This window comes from Chiloscyllium punctatum, chromosome 10 (genome assembly GCF_047496795.1).
Source record: "Chiloscyllium punctatum isolate Juve2018m chromosome 10, sChiPun1.3, whole genome shotgun sequence".
Taxonomy (NCBI): Eukaryota; Metazoa; Chordata; class Chondrichthyes; order Orectolobiformes; family Hemiscylliidae; genus Chiloscyllium; species Chiloscyllium punctatum.
Genome location: NC_092748.1, coordinates 59,265,832 through 59,281,258, shown reverse-complemented (window position 1 = coordinate 59,281,258; position 15,427 = coordinate 59,265,832). Strand labels below are relative to the sequence as shown.

At 39.3% G+C, this 15,427-nt stretch overlaps 1 protein-coding gene across 4 annotated transcripts in view; it reads right to left on the bottom strand.

Annotated features, from left to right (window-relative positions):
• Nucleotides 1–15,427, bottom strand: part of ubr3 (ubiquitin protein ligase E3 component n-recognin 3) — a 356,926-nt gene that overhangs the window by 121,477 nt on the left and 220,022 nt on the right. For all 4 annotated transcript variants that reach the window (XR_011961687.1, XM_072579281.1, XM_072579282.1 and 1 more), the window contains exons 27-28: nt 9,720–9,853; nt 6,330–6,440 (exon numbers count right to left, since the gene is read on the bottom strand). Coding sequence is in view for 3 of the 4 variants with exons in the window: in XM_072579281.1 (XP_072435382.1) it covers nt 6,330–6,440; nt 9,720–9,853 (245 nt within the window). In the remaining variant the exon portion in view is untranslated. The remainder of the gene's footprint in view (nt 1–6,329; nt 6,441–9,719; nt 9,854–15,427) is intronic.

Sequence of the window (15,427 nt, the reverse complement as noted above, 5' to 3'; positions counted from 1 at the left end):
CGCTTCTGGTGAGCTGAATAAGAGATTACTATCCCCCTAATGTAGGCCTTCGCAGTCTCCCAGAGTATAAATGGGTTACTAGCTGCACCTGAACTGATGGCCAAGAATGCTTTAAATGCACTCGAGAAGTACTCAACAAACTTACTATCCTTAAGAATATAAGGATCTATTTGCCAATGCCAGGAACCTGTTCCATTGTCCTTAATTTCAACCTCCAAACACACTGCCGCATGATCAGAAATGGCTAGGTTTCCAATTTTACAGGACATCACTGAACCCAGAAAAACCGAGGGTGCTAGAAAAAGATCAATCCTGGTATGACACTTGTGTAGATTACAGAAAAAGGTGAAGTCTCTATCTGTAGGGTGGTGACATCTCCAAACATCCACCAGCCCCAATTCTATGACAATCGCTTGGATTACGGAGAGGTCTTTAGAGGACCTATGGGCATTCTATCCACTATGGGGTCCATGAGGCGATTAAAGTCTCCCCATATGATAGTGTATCACATTCCAAGGGCAATCAACTTCGAAAGTGCATCAGTCAAGAATCTGAGGGGGTATGCTGGGGGATAGTAGGCATTTAGGATGCCATACTTGTCATCACGTACCAAAACTTTAAGAATTACAAACAGCCCATAGTCAACTTTAACTTGATCTAACAACTTAAATGGGAAACTCTTCTGAACAAGTACAGCCATTCCCCAGCTCTTAGTATTCAAGGACGAAAAACAAACACCCGATTAAACCCATCCTGCTGTAGCTTTAGGTGCTCTTTAACATCAAGATGGGTTTTTTGCAACAGAGCAATATCCACCTTCTCCTCCCCGACACTCGAAAGTACTTTTTTTCCTCTTGACTGGGGAGTGAACTCCCTTTAATATTCCAGGTGCACCATTTGAGAAGAAGCTTACCCATGTCCAACCATAACAACTCTTGAACTTCTGAGATGAAGAATTCTACTCACAGCCCGCTGAGTATAAATAAATGAAGACTCATAGCATCTAAAAAATGCATACACTAAAACCGCATTCACAAAACTTTCAAAAACTACCGCTACTAAAAACCAACAAACTAAACCAATTACAACACACAAAGGACATTTCATGGGAGACTCTTCCCCCTCTGCACACAGGGGGCACTTACACTATCCACACACACTTCCATAACTCTTTCTAGCTTGAGTTGTGCCCCAAACTCAGGTGAAGGATAAACAAAAATCGGTATTATGGACAAAGAAATTAAAAGTAGCACTTCACCCATTCCTAACCCTACAATGACTACAATTATCACTGTTAAAAAAACCAACAACAATTTCTGTAATAAAATAATAAAGATAAAGAAGTACAAGAGGTAGAGAAAAAAAAGGGAAAAGAGAACCATTATTGCTCATGATCTTTCGACTATCTGGTCTATTTCAAAGTGTCCAAATAAGTTATTTGCTTTTTCTGAGGAGTCAAATTCACGCACGGTCCCTTCGTGATTAAAATGAAGCACTGCCGGATGCCTGATGGTATATGGAATATCCACATCCCTCAGTCTCTTCTTCACTTCACTAACGAACCTTATGGCCGCAGATTATGGCCGCAGAAAAGTCCTGTAAGAACATAAGCTTTGATCCTTTATAAACCAGGGCCTGTGGATCCTTTCCCAGCAATCTGGAGGCTTCCATTACCTTTTGTTTATCCCTATAGAACTGGAATCGCACTCGGACCGGATGAGGGCACTGGTCCGAACTGGTCCTGCACACCGCCACCTGGTGAGTTCTCTCAATGTGCACCCGGCTCGCCTCGACCTCCCAGCCCAGAAATCGCAGCAGCCATTCTTCGAGAAAACTGGCTGGCTACTCACCTTCCGCTCGCTCTGGCAGTCCGATCATCCAATGTTAGATCGCCACCATCTTGGATCCCCTCACAATAACTTTTTAAACTTTGTGCTACCTTCAAAATTATTTCAGTCACCTTTAATAAATATTGTGTGCAGTGTACGTGAACCTCAAAGCATCTGAAAAGGTTAATGCTTGATTGAGTTCAGTAACCATCACCCAACGAGATGATATCACGGGGAACTTGTTCAGAGTAAAGAAAGAAATTGAGAGAAATAGACCTGGAGCTAGTGTGCTTCTAAGAGTCTTGACAGGGATAGCATTACTTAAAGACTGTGAAAAATTAAAAGATATTATACAGTTTCTGCAATAAAGATGCTTTTTCCCCCAAGGTAGAAAAGAACTTGCAGTTTTTCTCTGGAAATTAGGCCAGAAGTTAAATGTAAACTCTAATCCACCTGATAACAGAAAGTGACTTTTGGAAAATTGCCGAACAAAGCTTTTAGGAAGAAAAGAGCTGGTGTTTACTGCCTATAATTGGGAAGACTTTGGCACTGGAAGAGACGACAAGGCTTCTATGCTGATGGCTGCCAAGCAACCCTTTCTGATATAAGTTTCTGCTTAACAAACCTAGTATTATACAGAACAGGAAAACCTCTAAAGCTGCAAAAAAGCTAAAACTATCTCTCTTCATGTCTTGGTTGGAGTATTTGACAACATGATAAAATTTCCACAACTCAAGTCATTTGAATACCCATAAACCCTGACAAACTGAACTGTATTTGCTTTCTAAAGACTTGGAACTAGCAAGTTTGGAGAAGATTTGTAGGTCAGGTTGAGGTTCTGGATGTAAATTTGCTCGCTGAGCTGATAGGTTCATTTTCAGATGTTTCGTCACCATACTAGATAACATCCGTGAGCCTCCGATGAAGCACTGGTGTTATGACCCACTTTCTATTTATCTGTTTTGATTTTCTTTGGGTTGGTGATATCATTTCCTGTTCTTTTTCTCAGAGGGTGGTAAATGGGGTCCAAGTTGATGTGCTTATTGATAGAGCTCCAGTTGGAATGCCATGCTTCTTGGAATTCTCATGTGTCTGCCTGCATTTGGCTTGTCCTATGACGGATTTGTTGACCCAGTTGAAGTAGTGTCCTTCCTCATCTGTATGCAAAGCAACTAGTGATAGTGTGTCATGCCTTTTTGTGGCTAAATGACGTCCATCTATCTTGGTGGCTAGTTTTTTGCCTGTTTGTTACAGTTCTTGCAAAGTATTTTGTAAATTATGTCATTGTTTATAAAACATTTAAATATATAATTATTCAAGCTGAAAGGTCAGTAATTTAAGCTGCAGCTCCAATCAGGCATTGCCATCATCGTGTGGCTACCATGAGGTAGGGCTACAAAAATGAAACTAAGGGAGCCGTAAAAGAAAACCTGCATATTTTGGTAACAGACAAGTCGAGGAAATTGCTAACCGAACCACTTACAGCGTTCAAGTGTTACACAATTTAAAGCAGTGCATGACTCTTTCTTAACACAGAAGTTTCTTCAAAAAACAAGAAAGCAGCACAAGTCATTGGAAGACTCCAAAATGCAGAACAACAACGGGAGAACTGCCATTACTGCAGCGGAAAAATAAGGAGTTACATACCTAATCATGTTTGGAAACTGATATCAGAGATTGTATTGCCAAGAAGATTTCAGACTTGAGCCAAATAGAACATAAAACTGAACATCCTGGATAAGATTATTCTTGGGTACAGAATAGTTTCTAAACTAAGAGCAAAGAACAGTTCAGCATGGGGACAGGCATTTCAGCCCACCAAGTATTATCATTCTTGAGGATGAAGAACCACCCTTGTTCATCCTTAATTTGTTCTATTATCTGGAATGGGAGATTCCTCCATACTTGTATTGCCACTCCTCTGCTTTTAGAATTGAAAAAGGAGAAGAATAACCTATTAAATCCTCCCTGCTGTAACTTCAAATGTTCCTTGTCTTTCAAGTGTGTTTCCTGTAACAGGGTGATGTCAACCCTTTCCTTTCTGAGGTTTGAGAGCACCTTCTTTCTTTTGATCGGGGAATGGCTCCCTTTTATGTTCCAGGTGCACCATCTAAACGAACCACTAATCATGACCGGCCAGAGCGGCCTGTGGCCCCCCGAGTGGAAGAAGCTTACTCATGGTGTGCCGAGTGAAGAAATATCAAAATTTATAAAATCTAAAAACTACCAATACAGGTGTTACCAAAACTAAAAAAAACTAACCACTACTCTTAAATTAAACAAACAAACACATAAACAACAAATTGCTGGAGATTTCTCCCCTCATCCACACAGGGCACTCATCCCAAACCTTAACCATCCTGGTTCCTTCCAGCTATGGCCACACCCCAAACCCAAGCAGTACAGAAACAAAGAAAACCTATTATTTATATATGAGAGTTAAAAGTAGATGCCCACCATGTTGTCTCGATACATCAACACCATTCTTCATAAAATCATAAAATAACCACCCCTCACCCACAGGAAACAAAGAAATAACAAAAATTACTAAAAGAGAGAGAGATTAAAAAAAACAGAACATTACATCAAAGCAATGCCAGGCCTGTAGGACCAACAACCATGAAAGGAAATGATATGCCATTGCCCATAGCATTTTTTCCACCTGATCCAGACCATTTATTTCAAAGAGTCCAAAAAATAATTCCTTGCTTTCTCTGCTGAGTCAAAATTGTAAACAGTCCTTCCATGGTTGATGCGCAGTACTGCTGGGCACCTCACAGAGTATTGGATATTCAAATCTCTCAATTTCATCAAAAGATTTGCTCTTCTTGATTTATAGCCCCAGAGACATCTTGAAAAAACAAATTTTTGATGTTTGTACAGCAGAGCCTGTGAGTCTATTCCCAGCCTTCTGGAGGCTTCTATTATCAGTTGCTTCTTTTTATAACACTGGAGTGGCACTAGGACTGGGCGGGAGCGCTGATCCGACACGGACGCGCGCATTGCAATCCGGTGGTCCTGCTCCACACACACCCAGCCCAACTTGACTCCCAACCCCAGAAACTGCAGGAGCCACTGCTCCAGGAAGCTGACCAGGCTCTCAGCTTCTTCACATTCCGGGAGCCCGATTATCTGCAATTTTTTCCTTGAATTTGATTCCTGAGGTTGTCAACCTGGTCCAGCAGGGCCTGAACCCAGTACTCCATTGTTCGAATTCACCCCTCCGAATTCTCCGTGCAGTCTCCGATGCCACCGTCCTTTGTTCAACTGCCTCAACACGCGATCCAGCTTTCTAATCTCTTACTCATTCTTTTGTAGCATGGCAGAGATCCGTTCCAGTGCCGATTCAATTTTCTCTCAGAGTTTGTTTCTCTCAGACTAGATTCTGCTGCTCCAATAGGTTAAAAAGCGGCAAGTCGGGGCCGTGGCCGCATCTGACAATGTAGGTGAGTGCCTGCTTGCAGTGGTCCTCTCACTACTTTTCCTTTGTTCATCTTCATCTTGTCCCCAGAACATTAGAATCAGATCTTAAAAGGTTCTCAGTATTTTGTGTTGCTTTGTTTTATTGAGTTTTCTTATGAATGACTAGTGGGGCGGACCCCAACACAGCAGACCTATCAGATTGCCGCCATCTTGGATATCCCTGTGTACTGTACCTTTAAAACAGAGTGAATGCTGCTCTGAAGTGAGCGATTACAAGCACCATATGTGACTAGATACCAGTCCCAGAGTGTACTGGAAAATTGAAAATATATAACATTTGGCTGTGAAACAGATACCTGGGCTTTGGTTGCTGCTTTGATAACAATTTGAATTTCAGCTATCAGTTTAAATTATGTCCCCGGATACTAAAACCCAACCGAGTGTGAATTTGTGGTTTTGCCAACATCAAGCCAATGATCCGATCCGATGTTGGGGATATAAAAATGTGGACATTTTGAAATTTAGAGAGAGAGTAACTGCCATCAAGACAGATCCAAGAAAACCTCTCTATCAAAGGTACCCTTTTGTACGAAACATACTTACAGTAAAAAAAGATGTCCCAGGGAATTCAGCAGCCGGAAGAGTGAAATCACAGAAGACGAGAGCGGCTGTGTGGTTTTGCAATTAAGTTGATGTAATTTTAATAAGTGCCTTATAGGAACAGTATATTGTTATAGAATTGGAAGCAGGTAATAAGCAGTTAAGAGAAAGGGAGGGCTTAGAGTTGTGAATAGTTGTTAAATATTCACTTTTAGAGTTAAAAAGTAAATTGATGTTATTTTCTTCAAATAGTGGAATTTGAGAGTTCTCGGTCAGTCATATTTCAACAGATTACGAGGCGAGCTGACCTTTTCTGGGTGTTTGATTTAATTAACAGAGGGGCTCACCTCCGTGTTGTAACAAGCCGAAAACATTTATTTCACGTAATCACCTCACACACTGAAAGTGTCCAAGATTTTTACATTGTAGAAACATAATCGAACAAATTTTAATAAAACATTTCAATTGTTAACTCACCCGCAATGATTCCATGTAAGATTTATGACAGTCAATATGTAAAGTGTGTCCACACGTTTGAACATACACACCACCTTCCCAACCTATGGACACTGACTGCAGGCAAGAACTCTAAACAAAGATAAATTATGAACAAAAATGTAGGACATGAAATTTTATTTCATCATTGGACAAAATAAAACAATAAATGAAATGTAAAAGCAAAAGAATCAAGTTATCAAGACAATAGACATTACAAAAGATCATTAAGGGATATTTACAGGAAAGAAAATGTAAAAATTTTATTTCTAGCTTACATGCACAATTTTGTAAGGAACTGCTTATTTATGGAATTTACCACTTCAATTGGCAATTTAAAATATCTTGCAAATTTAAAATATCATGCACGTAAAAAGATCTAATCAAAGGAAACAGGAAAAGTATCAAAGTTACGGCTGTTACAATGCTGCCATCTACAGATCATTTTGTTCTTCTTAAATCAAAACATTTTAAAAATCCGCAACAACTGAGGGCAAATTAACTTCACGAGACACAATTATATGCTCTTTCTTATGGGAAGATCATCATGGGATTGTCATTTATATCATACAATCAGAAACTCACTGCTGTAGGTTAAACATTTGTATTAAATTAAAAAGTTGACAATGTGTTTATCATGTTTGTTTGGCTATTTTTTCAAAAATTATATTTACTTGGAACTTAATTTTCATCAATACCCATTTTAATCCAAAGCCAGCCTGCAAATTAAAAAAAACACCAGAGAAAATAGTTTGCAGAATAGCTGAATGATTGACAATAGAAATCATTGTACTGAATGACTGCCCTATGAAACACAGAAGACTAAAACCATTTCCTTCAGTCTCTATTTCAAACTCAATCCTGCCCAAATACCGACTCCATCCTGCCAACACTCTACAATAAACCAGTCTAGCTTCAACTTTGATGGAAGGCTGCTACTTAAGGTCAGAGCCTATCTTTTAGGGGTAATGTACTGGCATGGGTAGAGGATTGGCTGACAGGCAGAAAGTAGGAGAGTAGGGATAAAGGAGGCATTTTCAGGATTTTAGCCAGTGACTATTGAAGTTCTGCAGGGATCTCTGTTTGTATCACAACTATTCATGTTAGACATTAACGATCTGGATGAAGGAACTGAGGGTGCTGTTTCTATGTTTGCAGATGACACAAGGATAGGTGAAGGGGCAAGTAATGTTCAGGATGTGGGAAGACAGCACAAGGACTTGGACAGGCTCGGTCAATGGGCAAAGAAGTGGCAGATGGAATTCAGTTTAGGAAAGTGTGAGGTTGTGCACTTTGGTAGGAAGAATAAAGGTGTAGGTTACTTTCCAACTGGGGAAAGCCTTTAGTAATTTGAATAATAAAGGGACTTGGCAATCCTCGTTCAGGATTCTCTTAACATGCAGGTTCAGTTGGCAGTTCGGAACGCAAACTGCAATGTTACCTTCATTTCAAGAGGGATACAAAACAAGAGTAGAGATGTACTGCTGAGGCTATGCAAGAATCTGGTCAGCCTGCATTTCGAATATTGAGAGCAGCTTTGGACCCCGCATCGAAGGAAGGATGCGCTGGCATTGCAGCGAGTCAAGAAGAGGTTTATAAGAATGGCCCCAGGGATGAAGGGTTTGTCATATGAGGAGCAGCTGAGAACTCTGGGTTTGTACTTGATGGAATTTAGAAAGATGAGCGGGGAACCTGATTGAAACCTACAAAATACTGAGAAGCCTGGATAAAGTGGAAGTGAAGAAGATGTTTCCACTAGTCGGAGTCTAGGACCAGAGGAGACAGCCTCAGAGTGAAGGCCCGACCCTTTTGAACTGAGATAAGGAGGAATTTCTTCAACCAAAGGGGAGCGAATCTGTGGAACTCATTGTCACAAAGGACGGGGGAGACCAAGTCATTGAGTGTATTTAAGACAGAGACAGATGGGTTTTTAATTGGTAAGGGGATCAAGGGTGTTGGGAAGATGGCAGAAGAATGGGCTTGAGAAACTATCCACCCGGATCGACTGGCAGAGCAGACTCAAGAGTCCATATGACCTAATTCTGCTTCTATTTCTTATGGTCTCATGTTCTTATACACTGAATCCCAAGAATGATCTTTTGATCATATATGCATGCAATTTTTAAGACCATCTTTTTCTATCTCTTAATATTGCCCACCTTCAAATGCACCTTAGTTGATATGCTGCTGATATTCTCAGTCATGTCTTTACCAATACTGGATTTGATAATTCCTCGCAACTGTTAGCTGGTCTCCCACATTCTAACTTACAGAAATATGAGGTCTTTTGAAACTCTGTAGTCTGTGTCCTGACTCTCTCAAAGTCCAATTCACCATTCACTCTGTTCTCACTGACCTATATTGGCTCCCATTCAAGAAACATTTTGATTTTTAATTCTTGTTTTTAAATCCCTTTGAGGTTGTACTTTCAGCTGTCTAGGCCAAAAGCTCAGGAATTCCTTCTTAAACATCTCTAGCCTTTTACATCACTATCTCATTTAATATACTCCTTAGAACCTAACCCTTTGACAAAACAAACACTTTTGATCGTTTGACATAACATAACTTTATGTGCTGCTGTCATCCTTTGTATTATAATGTATTTGTGAAGCACAATGAGATATTTTACAATATTAAAGCCACAATACAAATGTAATCTGATCTTGTATTGTAGAGTTCATTAGTGGATAAAGATCAGAGTACATGCTAATGTTTCTTTAAATTTGGATTATAAAATTAAGGGAGGGAGATTTATCAGTTTATAAAAGTGTCCACCTTCTGTGCCTTAACAAAGCATCTACTTCCCAACCCTAAAGGCCATCGATTTTTCAATTTCATTCAGTGCAATCGTCATTCCACTTACGTATCAGTGAAACTGCCAGTTAGTTCTAAATTTTAGCAAATGATTTGGTGTTGAGTCCACAAAATTAGATAATACTTAGTTAACTCACTATAACTGGAAATAGCACATCAAAAGAAGGAATTTGCATCTCGACACCCACATCTGAATGAATGTTATGTTAACCTAAAGGAACATTTCAGTCCATACTTATCAACCCTCTACCACACGTCACATTGGGATCACAGAGGACAGAATGTAATAACACCTCATCATCAGGCCTAAGTCAATACCATTTGACATATCACATTGTCTTGCACAGAGAAGGCTAAATCACCCCACTATTTTCCACTCACTATTGATAGCTTGGATAAGGGTGGGAATAGACCCATTCTTCACATTGGACTCAATGTAGATCAACTTATGGACTTTACAAACAGTAATTCCAATTGAATGCAACCATCATATTGTGTTCAAATTTAACTTACAAAATGAAAACACTTTATTTTAAATCCAACAAAAATGACACTCACATCTTTGAAGTACTGCTGCAAATCTGTGATCCTGACATCATGTGCCGTTCCACAAGTATCCTCAGGGTAAATTTGCTCTTCATCACTGGTTGGCAATTTCTTTGGTTCAGTGCTTCTACGACGGTGCCCAAGGACTGCAATAAATTAACAAGTCAATACTGGCATGTATAAATGTCAGAAGTCCAGTAACAAGAACATTACATACAATTCTATCCTTTCTATCAAATCTGCAATATCCAAAATCCCAATGGTATGAAATTAATAACAGCAACATGAATTTGGTCCAAAGTAGACAAAAACCAGATAAGGTTGCGTGTTAAAATAGCATCTGGGGAAATATGTTTTGCCTTAGGAAAAGAATCGATTCCAGGGAAGGAGAGGAATCAAAGTCATCCAATCAGAGGAATGAGTTAGAGAAAGACATGATACAGACAATCAGAGATGGTCCTGGATTCATTGCAGCTAATTAAATCAAATTCTTGCTTTACTACAAAGAAAGGAGTCAGCTGTTTGGGGGGTCTCTGTTAAGTCGTGAAGGTCTTTGCTATCCTTAAGTTTTACCATTTTGTATGCTATGATAAAGTTAATAAAAATATATATAAATCAACATACAGAAATGAACAACATAAATGATTAATTAATTAATACTCATTTAGGATAGTAGGAAATAACTGTGTTCTGTTCAGTAAGGAGTGTTGCCTGCTTGGTGCCAGGCAGGGTTGGACATCTGCTCAGGATGGGAGAAAACCTGTGGTAGGAGGAGAAGAATCCATCGGTTGTCATCATATAGGTATCAGCAACATATGCAAAGCGAAGAAAGAAGCTCTATACCGGGACTGAGAGGCACAAAATTAAAAAGCAGAACCTTAAAAGGTTATAATCGACAAATTATTACCCAGGCTGCATACAAATTGGCATAGGGCATATAAAATTAGGCAGATTAAATCATAGCTGAAAAACTAGTATAAGAGAAGTGAGTTCTGGCTTGTGGGCCGCTGGCACCAGTGGTGGGCAAATTGCACATACTGGGGCCAGTACTCTAGCAAACTGTATAAATAGGGAAATAGAGAGTTAGAAACTAAATAATAGGGGCAAAGGTGCAATTACGCGAAGATTTGGTACACCAAAGTGTACAAACAAGGTACGAGAGGAAAACAGTTATGTGGGACACAATGGTCCGAGAATGGTAGAAAAGAAACTAAAAAAAAACTTTACAAATACACCAATAGCCTAGACTAGGTGTCACAAAACTGAAGGCTCTGTAATTGAATGCATGGCATTCATAATAAACTAAACAAACTGACAGAACACAGTGAAGTAAAAGATATGTAATCTGATCGCGATGATGGCAATGTGGTTGCAGAATATCAATAGCCCAGAATATTGAGGGGTATATCAAAGTCAAGTAGTATAGAAGCTATTTTAATGTGGAGGTGTAGCACTGTTATTCAAAGATGCATTTTTGCAATAATCAGATATGGCCTTGTTTTGGGAGATCAGGATGTAGAATTGCCTTGCGTGAAAATGAAGAATATAAAGGGAAGAAACCACCAGTGTGAGTGGTCTGCAGGCTCCCCAACAGTGAATACAATGCGGGACAACTATTGGCTGTTTGTGATAAGAGGATGGTAATAATCATGGGAGACTTTACTTGATACATTAACCAAAAAAAAAGATACACCAGTAACCTGGAATGACGTACTCATTGCATGTTTCTGAGATAGCTTCTTAGAGCAACTCATTCTAGAGTTGACCACAGAGCAACTTGTATTCTACTTGGTATTGTGTAACAACAAAATTAAATAGTGACTTTAGATTAAACACTTCCCGAGGTACCAGTGATTACAATATGATTGAATTTCACAAACAGTTTGAAGGAGAGATGATCAGGACTAAGACTAATATTTTAACCCTCTAAAGTGCAACTATGTAAGCATGAAAGCTGACCTAGCTGAAGTAAACTGGCATACTAGGTTAGGAGATAGATCAATAGAAGTGATAGATGTTTATGGGGATATTTCAGAATAATTAGAGTAAATAGAGTAAATTAGAGTAAATATTCTTACTATAAAGAAAAACTGAAGGGAAGACATCAAAAAAGATAGGAATTCATCAACTCAAGGAAAATGTAGATAACTTCTCAACAGTGAATGGAAGGTCAGTTGATTGGTCAGAATATAAAGAACAGCAGAGAATGACTAAAATGTTAATCAGGAGGACAAAGTTAGACTACAATAGGAAGCTGGTGAGGATTTTTAAAACAGATAGTTGTACAAAGGACAAATATTTAAAAATGAAATGAGTATTGGTCCTCTAGAGCATCAGAATGGGGAGCTATCAATAAAAAATAAGGAAATGGTGGATGAAGTGAACAAATATTTCATTTCTGGCTTCACGATAGAGGATACCAAAAACATTGCAGGTAATGACAGTAAATGAGGATGTGAAAAGGAGGGAAGAATTTGGTAAAATTACAATTACCAGAGAAATAAGATTAAACAAACTGATGGAAACAAACAAGTAGATGTTAACAGATGGTGGTAATTTTCAAAAATTCCCCAGATTCAGGAAATGTTTCGTCAGACTGGAAAGTAGCTACTGTAACACTTTTATTCAAGAATGGAAGAGAGCAGAAAATATGAAGATTTGGTCCAGCTAGCTTGCTGGCTATCACCAGGGAAGCTGTTGGAATCAAATCATTAAAGAAATTATAATTGCACGCTTTCATAAACTCAAGCTAATGAACAAGAGACAGCACGGTTTTGTCAAAAGGAAATCATGTTTAACCAATTTATTGCAGTAAAATGCGCTGTGTACATGGATTTCCACAAGACATTACTGTGGAAATCAAAAACTCTCAGTACATGGAAATGACATGAAGAGAAGAAGCATTGACTAGCAAAGAGTATGCAATAATGAATTATTTTCTGATGGACAGGACATGATGAGCGGAGTCCCACAGGAAATGCATTGGGTCCTCTACTTATATCAATGAATGAGATGAGAGGAAGAAAGGTATGCCATCAAAATTCACAGAATACACCAAGATAGCTAGGAAACAATGTTGTACAGGTGACACACAGATGGAAGACTGATGTAGTCAGGTGACTGAATGGGCAAAAATCTGACAAATGGAACATAATGTGAGTACAAGAATGCTTGTGGCATGATAGTATTGCCTCCACCTCTAAGCAAGGAAGTCCAGGTTCAAATTCCATTTGCTCCAGAGGTGTGAAACACTTCTCTGAACAGGTTGATTAGAAAATATATATGGGAACATGTGAAGTTGCTCAGTTTGGCAGGAAAAATGACAAAAGGTATCACTTAAATGAAGAATAACTGCAGAATTCTAAGGTCCAGATAGATTTAGGTGTTTGAGAGCATAAGTTACCAAGGTTAGTATGTATCTCATATAATCAAGACAGCTTATTGGACGCAATCCTTTATTTAGAAAGGAACTGAACATAAAAGATGGAAATATAGACCAGTGAGCCTGACGTTGGTAGTGAGAAAGTTGTTGGAGGGAATCCTGAGGGATAGGATGCACATGTATTTGGAAAGGCAAGGACTGATTAAGGATAGTCAACAAGGTTTTGTGCGTGGGAAATCATGTCTCACAAACTTAATTGAGTTTTTTGAAGTAACAAAGAGGATTGATGAGGGCAGAGCGGTAGATGTGATCGACATGGACTTCAGTAAGGCGTTCAACAAGGTTCCCCATGGGAGACTAGTTAGTAAGGTTAGATCTCATGGAATACAGGAAGAACTTGCTATTTGGATACAGAACTGGCTCAAAGGTAGAAGACAGAGGGTAGTGATGGACGGTTGTTTTTCAGACTACAGGTCTGTGACCAGTGAAGAGCTACAAGGATTGGTGCTGGGTCCACTACTTTTCATCATTTATATTAACAATTTGGATGTGAGCTGAAGAGAGGTACGGTTAGTAAGTTTGCAAATGACACCAAAATTGGAGGTGCAGTGAACAACGAAGAAGAGAAGATTACCTCAGATTACAATAGGATCTTGGTGAGATGGGCCAATGGGCTGAGAAGTGGCAGATGGAGTTTAATTTAGATAAATGCGAGATGCTGTATTTTGGGAAAGCAAATCAGAGCAGGACATATACGCTTAATGATAAAGTCCTAGGGAATGTTGCCGAACAAAGAGACCTTGGAGTGCAGGTTCATAGCTCCTTGAAAGTGGAGTCGCAGGTAGATAGGATAGTGAAAAAGGCGTTTGGTATGCTTTCTTTTATTGGTCAGGGTATTGAGTACAGGAGTTGGGAGGTCATGTTGTGGCTGTACAGGACATTGGTTAGGCCACTGTTAGAATATTGTGTGCAATTCTGGTCTCCTTCCTATCAGGAAGATGTTGTGAAACTTGAAAGGGTTCAGAAAAGATTTACAAGGATGTTGCCAGGGTTGGAGAATTTGAGTTATTGGCTAGGACTATGTTCCCTGGAGCATCAGAGGCTGAGGAGTGATCTTATAGAGGTTTATAAAATCATGAGGGGCATGGATAGGATAAATAGACAAGGTCTTTTCCCTGGAGTCAGGGAGTCTAGAACTGGAGGGCATAGGTTTAGGGTGAGAGGGGAAAGATATAAAAGACACCTATGGGGCAGCAAATGGGCTGCCAGAGGAAGTGGCGGAGGCTGGTACAATTGCAACATCTAAAAGGCATCTGGATGGGTATATGAATAGGACGGGTTTGGAGGGATATGGTCCAGCTGTGGTAGATAGAACTAGATTGGGTTGGGATACCTGGTCGACTGGAGGGTCTGTTTCCGTGCTGTACATCTCTATGACTCGATGTTATACTTCATTTATAAATGGCATTGGTGAGACTACAACTTGAAAACTATGTGTACTTTTGTTCTCCTTATTTAAGGAAGGATGTAAGTGCATTAGAATAGGAGATTTACTAGCTTAATACTTGGAATGAATATTCTTATGAAGATTGGTGGACAGATTGGGCTTGCTTCCACTAGAGTTTTCAAAGTTACATGATTGAAGTGTCTGAGCTGCTGAATGGTCTTGACAAGGTGGATGTGGCAAGAACGCTTTTTCTTGTGGATGACATTAGGCCTTGATTTAAAATTAGCACTTACCCAGGATGAGAATTTTTTTTCCCACTCAGAGTTCACCGGTTTTGAAACATTCTGCATCAGAAGGTGGTAAATGTGGCAACATTAACCAGCTTTAAGGCAGTGGCAGATAAATACTTGTTTAGTAAGGAAATCAAAAGTCAATGAGGGTAGATGGGAATGTGCAGTTCAAACCACAGATCACCTATGATCATAGTGTATGGAACAGCAGGCTTGAGAGTCTCCTACTCTGTATGTGTATGTTCTACATAGTTGCAACTAAGGAACGAGTGATGGATAATCTTATCAATTTCCTCTTCCTTGCAGTAAATATTTAGAGTGAATTGGGAGTATTGAAATTTTCTTCAATTGGAACTGATTTTATCAGCCACAACATTCTAACAAAATTTCAGAAATTTAACAACTGTTTACAGTGATTTAAATGGAGGCAACAACCTCCCTCTTATATATAACTCTATTGATACAGTCACCAGTTCTCTGCTTTCTATAGCAAAGGCCAGCAAAACGGAACTATTAAATGTAAGCATGCAAGAGCAAAATATGGATTTCACTTCTCCTAGATGAGAGAAAACACTCAAGCAATATAATGTTAGCATTAATT